Source organism: Ailuropoda melanoleuca, chromosome 14 (genome assembly GCF_002007445.2).
Source record: "Ailuropoda melanoleuca isolate Jingjing chromosome 14, ASM200744v2, whole genome shotgun sequence".
Lineage (NCBI taxonomy): Eukaryota > Metazoa > Chordata > Mammalia > Carnivora > Ursidae > Ailuropoda > Ailuropoda melanoleuca.
In genome coordinates this window covers 98,568,749-98,578,329 of record NC_048231.1, presented here as the reverse complement: position 1 = coordinate 98,578,329, position 9,581 = coordinate 98,568,749, and the positions used below count along the sequence as shown (strand labels likewise).

At 38.2% G+C, this 9,581-nt stretch overlaps 1 protein-coding gene and 1 long non-coding RNA gene across 3 annotated transcripts in view; one reads left to right on the top strand and one right to left on the bottom strand.

Annotated features, from left to right (window-relative positions):
• Nucleotides 1-2,438, top strand: part of LOC117796038 — an 11,329-nt gene extending 8,891 nt beyond the window's left edge. Inside the window, exon 2 of the long non-coding RNA XR_004620363.1 lies at nt 2,156-2,438. This is a non-coding gene — a long non-coding RNA (uncharacterized LOC117796038). The remainder of the gene's footprint in view (nt 1-2,155) is intronic.
• Nucleotides 2,439-5,065: 2,627 nt separating this feature from the next.
• Nucleotides 5,066-9,581, bottom strand: part of DOK6 (docking protein 6) — a 368,631-nt gene continuing 364,115 nt past the window's right edge. For both annotated transcript variants that reach the window (XM_002915925.4, XM_034642822.1), the window contains one exon: nt 5,066-8,782. In XM_002915925.4, the coding sequence (XP_002915971.1) occupies nt 8,643-8,782 (140 nt within the window). In that variant the 3' untranslated portion in view covers nt 5,066-8,642. The remainder of the gene's footprint in view (nt 8,783-9,581) is intronic.

The window sequence follows — 9,581 nt, the reverse complement described above, 5'->3', positions numbered from 1 at the left end:
GAGGGAGCCTGATGTGGGGCTCGATCCCATAACACCAGGATCACGCCCTGAGCCGAAGGCAGACGCTTAACGACTGCGCCACCCAGGCGCCCCCCTCACCATTTTAATAGTGAGAAAGAGAGGAAGAAAAATCCCTCAAGTTCACCTCACCAACTTATTATGAAAGTGGCACCAAACAGTCATATCCAGGAGAAGCAAAGAAGGGCCCCTTCACTGCTCCTCATGTTCCAAACTTCTACTGGCTGATAGAACTGAAAGCTCTCGCACGGTTTTCAGCGCTTGCTTCAAAATCGTGCTTTGGCCAGACCGACCCCAGCTGGACATTTTGGCAGCAGGCCTGTTCACCCGCTCCGGCATCCCTGCTCGTCCAAGACAGGTGGGGGCTTCTTGCTCTCCTGGAGGACATGACTCTACAAAAGGAAGAGTACTCCTTACAAATGAATCTAGTGAACTAACAACAAATGCCCAGCTAATATTTAAAGATAAAGTTTGAGAAACAGATGCTGGGAACTTATCTGCAAACAGGTCTAAATCCAGGTGACGAAAGGTTCAATACCATGGGATGGAAAACCATAAAGTCATCAATATCTGGTGTGGTCATGACTGTGCATATTTCACCTTGGAGGTGAAATCTTTGTCTACCAAATGTTCATTTTCAGTAATTTTCTTTGGTTGTTAAAGGGCGAGCACAGCGCTGGAAGGAAAGTTGTTTTTGAGTTTTGTGACACTGTGAAAGCCACTTAAAAACTCTGGATGTCACTTCACTAGAAAATAAAAGTGTTGATCACCAGTGCCATTGTCAACATTAATATTCTACGATTCCACCAAGCCACAGTGGCCCTAGTAAAAATTATTTAATGTAGGATTGGGAAAACACTGGGAATGCATAATAAATTCTCAGTATTCCTACACATAATAAAGGGCCTTCTTTTACTTTATTTTGAAAATAGCAAGCCAAGGAATGAAGGGATAAGTGACATTTTAAAGGTTAGCAGACTATGATTATTGGAATCCTGTTTAATTACATAGTTACAGTTCATCACATGATAATAAAAATATAATGAAATCATATAATATCATAGTGCTAACAATATTAAATAACTCATGGGTAAAAACCATCTATTTAGATGTTCAAAATCTCAGTCATGCAAAGTTGTGGTGTAAAGTAGTATTTTTGAACTTTTTTTTCAGTAATGGAGGATTACTTAAAGTACTATAAATTACCCTCCTTGTAGCCATATCAGTTGTGAATTTCTTAGAATTATGAGTCAGACATTACTAGCAATTGGTTAGGTGTATCTATTAAGGATTGAGATACAGAAACTATGAATTCAGAAGAAAGTAATTCTTATATTATGTATTTCACATGTTCTTTCCAAGGGGAAAAATCACACAGACAGATTTAAAAATAATTTAATTTCCTAATTTTATTATTGCCTCATTTTTATAATAGTTTCTGTTCTGCCAGAAATTCACATTTAGGTTCCAGGGACAGCTATTCCTTTGCATTCCGTTCCAAAGGTGGTCTAACTAGTATTTAAGACAGACGTCCCCAAACTACTGTATTTCTGGAATAGATTGTAATGAAAAATAAAGTATGTCAAATCATATAATTTTCAATAGAAGCAAATTTGTAACGGATATTTTATTTCCTAACAAGGGCCTAGCATCCAAAGTTATTTTTATCAAAATAATCATAAGCGTTATATCTAATCAATGACAAATAACATCCCTTCACAATAGAAGACTTCACAAAGTGTATATAAATTAATTTAAAAGAACTTATAGAAAGCAAACATATAACACATAATATATTTTGAAGATTCCATAAGAATGAGGATTTTGAAAGTAGGCTAATTCTGGGTGGACTGAGGAAAAAGATAACAAATGCAGCACATACAGAGTAGGTCAAAAGTAAAAAAAAGAGCGTGTGTGTGTGTGTGTGTGTGTGTGTTAGGGTTTGTGCAGAGAAGATACTAGGGGCCTCTGAAGGTTCTGGGAGTTCTGTCATCTGCCATAAAGTTGACACTGGCCTTTATGCTCATTTATTGTCAGGGAGTAGACGGATTCATTGTTGTAATTTATATTCTGCCTGCTTTACCAAAGTAATATAGACTGCTTTATAACTGGGAGGAATCTCTATTCTCTATTTTAGGTCTTCCCAAAATTTAGAGCTTCCTTTCCCCCACTAAACCCACTGATACATACATACATATATATATATATAAGAATAAGCATTGTTCTTTGAATTATACAATAGATATGTAAATCTGAATTTGATTAGTCACATGATTTCATATTGACCTATACCATGCTAATTTTTGATACATACATAATATCAAGATGCTACTGCCATTTTATTCTTCATTTTCCCTGCCTTTCAGCACATCTGTCAAATAGTTAATAATATTAAAACAACATAGAAACCTTCTCACATTGTTTTCTTCGAGAGATAATCTGTAGTGACTTTTGAAAAAAAAAGTCATTATCTCAATCTTCTTTTCCTGAACTTAGGCTTTTAAATTTCAGATTTCCAAAAATTAAGCAAGTCTTATGAGGCCGTGGATCACTTGAGTGAATTAAGGAAGCAATCACGTACCAGTGTGAACACGACTGCGGGGTCAGGGTAGACCCTTGCTCCACCCAATGCATGATTCTCTGTCTACAAAAAAGGGCTGAGTTTATGCTCTCTTTAAGTCTAAAACCATCCTAAAAGTAGAGAACAGATGGAGAAAGTGCATTGTATCAACAACTGAAACTAGCCCCAAATAGCTATTAAAAAATTTAAATTTATTCATTCTTCTTAAAATTGGAATATGGAATATAGGGTAGTAGGCATAGAAGATGAGGTAAAATAAAAACTTATTAAACAGAATTATTAGAAGGAAATTGCAATATTTCTCTTACAAATGTATTTTTCCTCTCCTTTAAGTGTTTACAAGATATGAAAAATCTTAAACTAGGGAAAAGTGTATGAAAATCATGAGTAAAATGTGTTTTTCATATTACTTGGTAATTTCAACTGATTTCTTATTTATCTAGGCTTCAGTTAATTTAAATACTTGTCTACTGAAGTGTATAAAAAAACTTGATATGTAAGCTATTTTATTGTAAAAAAAGTCATTTCCCAATTTCAGCTGAAAATGGAACATTTTTGAAGTTCACATGAAACAAAATGTAAGCCTGATGTAATTATCTTACCACATTGTGACATAGACCATAAGAATTAAGCCAAAGTGCTACAGAATGATAAAGGTCCCCAAAATAATCATCATGATTACAATATGATGAATCAGTAGGAATACAAAACATATACACTTATTTTTTTTAGTTTGACTATCACTTTTGAATAAGTTTGAATTTCCAACGAAGAACTGGGTGATAACGTAAGAGTAATAAAGTTTATACCAGTCACTTATGACCTCTAAGTCCAATGAATTGTCTCATAAATCCTCTCTATTGACACAGTTAGTGATGAGTCCAGGAAGGGTTAGGAACATCTGAAAAATCTGAGGAGACACTTAAATGTTATGAAAGGGCCCATTTATTTAGAGGCCATGTGGCATTTCTCAACTCCCACTGCATCTAAATGGGAGACAAAATGGAGCCGAGGAAATCCTGGACCAGGAGCCTGGAACTGGGCAAAACTCTTCCTCTTTCTTTGCCTTTGAATAAATGACAGCTTTCATGGGTTTGGGTTTCCTCCTGAGTAGAATGTAAAGTGGGACCTTTATTCCACATGATTGCTTCCAGAGCTAGCTGGCATCCCACCCATCTAGAAAATGTGCCCAACATCTCATGATACTTCCATGAGAGTCTGAAAACTAGCTACTGCCTCAACAAGTTGTGGTAATTGTAGAAATGATACAACAAAGATTCACATTCTCGAGTAAGAAAGTAAGGATTTGTGGTAGTTCCAGGGAGAAAAATGTGGGTTCATTTTGCAAATACATTCATAGAGAATGCATGCACGAGGCTGTTGCTCTCTTCTGACATACTTAGTCTCCAGCCAGGGTCATGGATAAGATACCTTCATTTCAAAACACAGAAATGATCCTCATGTCACCGAAGAGACATTTTACCATGGGATTTTGTTACACATTCTTTCATGTTCAGTAATTTTCACTAAACCCAAGGAAGCATACTTATTGGTTACGTGTTGTCTTTCTCTGGTCACTTCAAAACATGGCATAACTGCTGTCTTCTTTCAATTGCATGCTTGGTATGAGGGGAAGCTGGTCAAGAAGGCCAAGTCTCTGGTATGAAACTGAGGTTAGAATGTTAAGAAAGTAGAGTCTGAGTGCCACTTGGGACATTTCATTGGAGTCTTTATAATTTTATCTAAATTGCTGCCCTCCTGACTAGGTCCCGTCCTTCTTCTCTGCCCCCTCCATGGGAAATTGTCCTCCACACATTTCATAGACTAGAAATTCATCTGTGTGGCACACCACCTAGTGTTATAATTATTAATGGAAATACAGTGGCCATTTTTATCTATTTGGAGAAGGTCAAGGTTGCAGAATTATAAAGTATAGTTAATGATTGATAAAGTAATTTGAAATTGCAAGATACTGATCGACATGATATGTTAATAGAATTGGAGAAAAGTGTATCATTTTCACTTTGAGCAGTTTTTAGTATAATATTTGTTATAAGACATAACGTGTTAAAGGCCTAAAGCTCAGCCCCACTGAAGGTATATTGCCCATTTATTGTGCTGTTATAATCATCAAAACTGGTCTGCAAATTTTTTTATAATATAATTTGCTTAGCTTGTTTTCACTGTAACATTGATGGTTGATTTGAGTAAGTCGTTCAAATAATCTAGGGATTAGGATACTCATGTTATTGTTGTTGTTGTTGGTTGTTTGTTTGCTTTTACGAAGTTTTCTGAGATATTGGCCAAAAAATGAGGGGCAGACATCAGTTTTTATGGTTATGTTGTTCATATCTACTCTAAAGATACCACATGCAATAAATAAATTGGATCTGTAAAAACTATTAACAGTGTAATGTTATTTATCAGTCCATTGTTTCTATACTGGACAGAAAGTATTAGTGGTTGACCATTTTATAGGTGATAAATGATTTTCAAACATAATTGCCCAATGAAGACAGAGAAAAATTGTACAAGTACAATTGTACAATTGTACAACTAGAGTACTAGTTACTACTTGGTGAAAAAAGTGAGGTTTACTTTTAATAAATAGGTTTCACTTTATTTCACATGCTCCATCAAACAGTGTCTTCCCTAGTATATAAGCAAATATACATTTCTTACTTCATTCAGTTCATATTGTGGCAGTGGCCAGAACCTATTGATTCATAAATATCTGCAACCTGCATAAATAAATTAGTTTTGAGTGCCTATTCGTCATTCAATGAATAAGTGAAGGATGTGTTTTCTTTTTCCCCCACCAGTATGGTAAGCTATTGGGTCAAGGTTATGTTATACTTTTCCACATTTTAAAGATAATGTCAGGTGTTGGTCATGGGTGCCATTGCATTAGTATTTTCAGAAGAAAACTTGGGTATGTAAAAAAGAACACCTCCCCCCGGTGTCATCTTTCTGTGAACCGTGTACCACCTCCAGGCCTTCTCTGCTCTCAGAAGAGCCTCCATTACTTGGGTTTGGGTCCTTCACCACTGCTCTCTTCCAACCCAATATGGAAACTGTGACCAACTTCACTCACCTGCCTAAATCTGGTTGGAACCCCAACTGAGTCACCTTCAGAAGGAGCCAAAGGATGTCTTTGGTTCATAGCAACCCCGATGGCAGGAAAGATAAAAAATAATTTCTGAGGGAGAAAAATGACTTTCAAAGTGTAGAGGCATCATCAGTCAAAAACCTATGAGTTTAAGAGAATTTAATACGTGTCTACATCCATTCTAATTGCTCCAATGAAATTGGTTTTATGAAGTTCCAGGAGAATGGTATGGTAACCTTTCTTTCATCTTTGGTTTTGTGGAAGATTTATTTGCTTGTCATTTTTATTACAATGCACACTGCCTTATGTCAAGTATATTAGGCTAATATAAATTCTCCTATCTGTTCGGTTAGCAATTTTAACTCAGCTACAATTATAAGTATAGATGGAGGAGTATGCTAGAATAAATCACCAAAAATGTACAAGAGACTATATAGCCTTATCCTCATTGGGATGAGACTGGGTTAAAGACTTGGGATGGAAATTTCTCTCACACACTCTTCTAATGACATTATTTTCAGAATGAACTGGCCCAAGGTTAGCCCGATCTTTGGTATCTCCTCAGTTATGCTCACTGGTAATGATCACAAGCAAATGATGTTCTGGAAGCAATTTCATGCAGGTATTGTGTCTTCCACCAAACAGACACAAGAGCAGACTCATCTAATTAGCAGAATCCCTCCCACCCCCGGACTCTCTGTCTGTGCTTCTCGCACATTAATGAAGCTGAGACATGAACCAGGACCCCTGAGGGCCTTTCCCCACAAGTCCCATGTAGAAACTGTGGTCTCTAAGCAACAGCTCAACTGAGTGAGCGGGCGAGAGGCTTGCTCTGGATGTGGCACCACTAGGAGCTGTGCGCAAATGGTCTCAGCGGGGAGTTGCTCGGGTATGGTTTACACACGGCATTGCAGAAGCAAACGCCAACATGCTAAGTGATTCAGAGGTGTGTGACCCCGCAAGCTGGGATTTTAGGGAAGGCTGTATCACCATCAGGAACCAGTCATCTGCTTTTCTGCTGTGTCAGCAAGATTCACAGTGCAGAGAGTTTGAGTAATTTTCTTTTTATCCCTGAAAGCTTAAGATAATTATTTTTCACAGCCACATTAACTCTTATGATTAGCATCTTGATGGGGTTTTTATACTTATCTGAGAGATTCAGAGATTCTAGGTAGTTGCTGTAAGTGTAAATTTATCTAGGAGGGACCCAGAACCATTCCTAGTCAGTAGTAATTCTCTGAAATGAATTTGCAGTCTGCATTCGAGCTATGGATACAGATTAAAAAAAAAAAGTCTTATTACAGATCAGCAAAACAGGTACCCCTTCAGCAGACTAATAAGTTAAAGAATTTTGCTATTAAGAAAAAAAATCATTTATCTTATATGATCTGGGCTCACTGTTCTTTAGATTCCCCTTGGAGTATTTACAAGCTCACCATTTTAGGCATGTGGCATCAGATAATTCAGGCAGAATAATTTTTATTTTTACGTGAGTAAACCTCAAAATTAAGGACAAAAATATCTTTGTTGACCCTAATTAAATTAGCCAAACTCTTTAGATCACGTGGAAGTCAACCACTCACTTCCCTTTAAACTTGGTAGGTTTGTCACTAACGTCAGGGATGAAAAAAATCATATTTGATCCATTTTCTCTTATAATCCCAGCCAACCCATGTCCTTTAGAAAGAAAGTAAAGCCTAGCAAATTCTTGTTACACAGTAAATCACAAGCACCCAATGGCTCTTTGAGAATGGCATTTATAAAATCTTAAATAATTAATTTCTACAATCCTGTGCCCACTGTTCTCCTGAATGAAAAATTAGCTGAGTTCTTTTTAGGTATATATATATATATATATTTATCTCTTTCTTGAAAAACAGTTTCTCATTTCAAGTCTCTCTTTACTCGAGGGTAAATGGAAGCCGGTGGGTGTTCACACCTGATCTTCCTCACGTAGCTCAGAGGGATGGCCAAAGAGAGAAACACTGTCAACAAGGGAGCACTAACCAGAAAGACAGCGTGGTGACGTGACACGTAGGATGGCTAGACCGGTTCTCTTGTTTTCGTTTTCAAGCGTGTCCCTCCCTCTCACGTATCGTTTATACTTGTCAGAGGAGCAGACTTGACTACATAAATACTTTTGCTAATAAGAAGCCTTTTTTTTTTTTTACAGCACTATTTTAAAAACAGCTATTCAACATAACAATCTTAATGTTAATGCACCAAATTACAGTTTTCAACAATGTAAGTGAGCATATCCTGTCACCCTCAGCACACATTTGATATATACTTGTTAGCTACAGATGGACACAGTGATATCCGTATCTCTATTTGTCTACAGATGCACACACACGCGCACACACACAGCAGAGCTACGAGGCCCCGCTCAACAGTGTGTTCTAAATCTCGGGTTCCCTTAATTGTCACTGGGGCTTATTTATATGGAGGGTTATGATGCCATTTGTAGACCTTGCAGGATTTGTCCCCGTCAAAACCTTCCAAACCACATAGCCTGTGGTGGGTGACCTCATGTCTAACGACAGACCCTGTCATCAGGCGGGAGGGCTGAGCCACAAGGAGAGGGGTCATGCCCACCAGCCAGGCACAACCTGGTGTGGGCAACTTCTCATGGTGCCCAGCCTTCTGCTACCGTCAGAACCAAAGAATTTCATTTAAATGGCTGTTCATACGATTTGGATTCTATTTTTGTAAAACATAGATTCCCGCCCACCCCCAAGAAATTCAATAAATAAAGGACGTAGCCACAGAGTCAAGGAAGCAGAACTCCAGTTTTTAACCTTCCACTGGGGTTGGGGCTAGACCCGCCCCGGTTCAATTTTGACGGCAATTGGTCTTCCAGGAGACAGAGGGTGCAGCGACCCTACCAGCAGGTCCGGACAGACTGTCTCTCCGGTCGCAGTGGCTCTCTGACTGTCATTGAATGAGGCTGGAGCTGTAGCTGAATCCATAACTGCTTGACCGGGACAGAGACTGCTGGGTCTCTTCGCTCTGCTCCGAGGCATAGCTGGGAAATGTCTGTGCGCGCGACATCTTCGAGGAACCAAACCCATGACCTGAGAGAAGGGAAGGAAAGAGAGGTGTACTAAGAAATAGATTGAGAAAAGCCAAGGGATATATCAAAAAAACAGAACAAAAGCCAGGGGATATATCAAAAAACAAAACAAAAAAACCAAGCAAACAAGGCAGACGCCCACAAGTCCTCAAAAGAGAGCTCCAGGTAAGCACACAGGTGTGACAAATGGAGGAATTTGGTGCTTTATTCCTCTTCGAGTTAAAAAGATATTCAGGGCTCAATATTTTCCTTAAGCGTGTCTTGTTAAACATTTGGATGCCAGGGAGCTAGGTTAATTTTCTAGAGATTTCAAACTTCTAGTAGCCCCCAGCCACTGGAAAAAAACAAGGAAAGCTTTTCTGAAAAAAAAAAAAAGCTATTTTTGATGGAGAGCCTGTAAGCTGCATTCTTTTCTTTTGTACTCGCTTTCCGCATACAAAAGCAAATTACACACTTTCTTAAAACCTTTTTTGAGCAGGCAAATTACACTGTATCCCAACCAGTAACCATCAATTAGAAGGAAAAGCTTTCACAATTGTAGACTTCAAGGCCCTGACTTATCCTGCCGGGTTTGTGAGTAACTGAACCCACTTCGTGATATGATTAACCTAAACAATGAACATTTATGGTTACTAAAATGGCCAGGAAGTTGAATCTTCTAGAGAACAGATTTAAGGAAAATTCTATCTATGCTTTTGGGAGTTCGGACACATCCCTGAAATGAAAAATTTGTCTAATGCAAACGGAAACAGAAGTGACCACCGAGAAGCTTGTCAGAATGCCGACAACAGAGGGAGAAA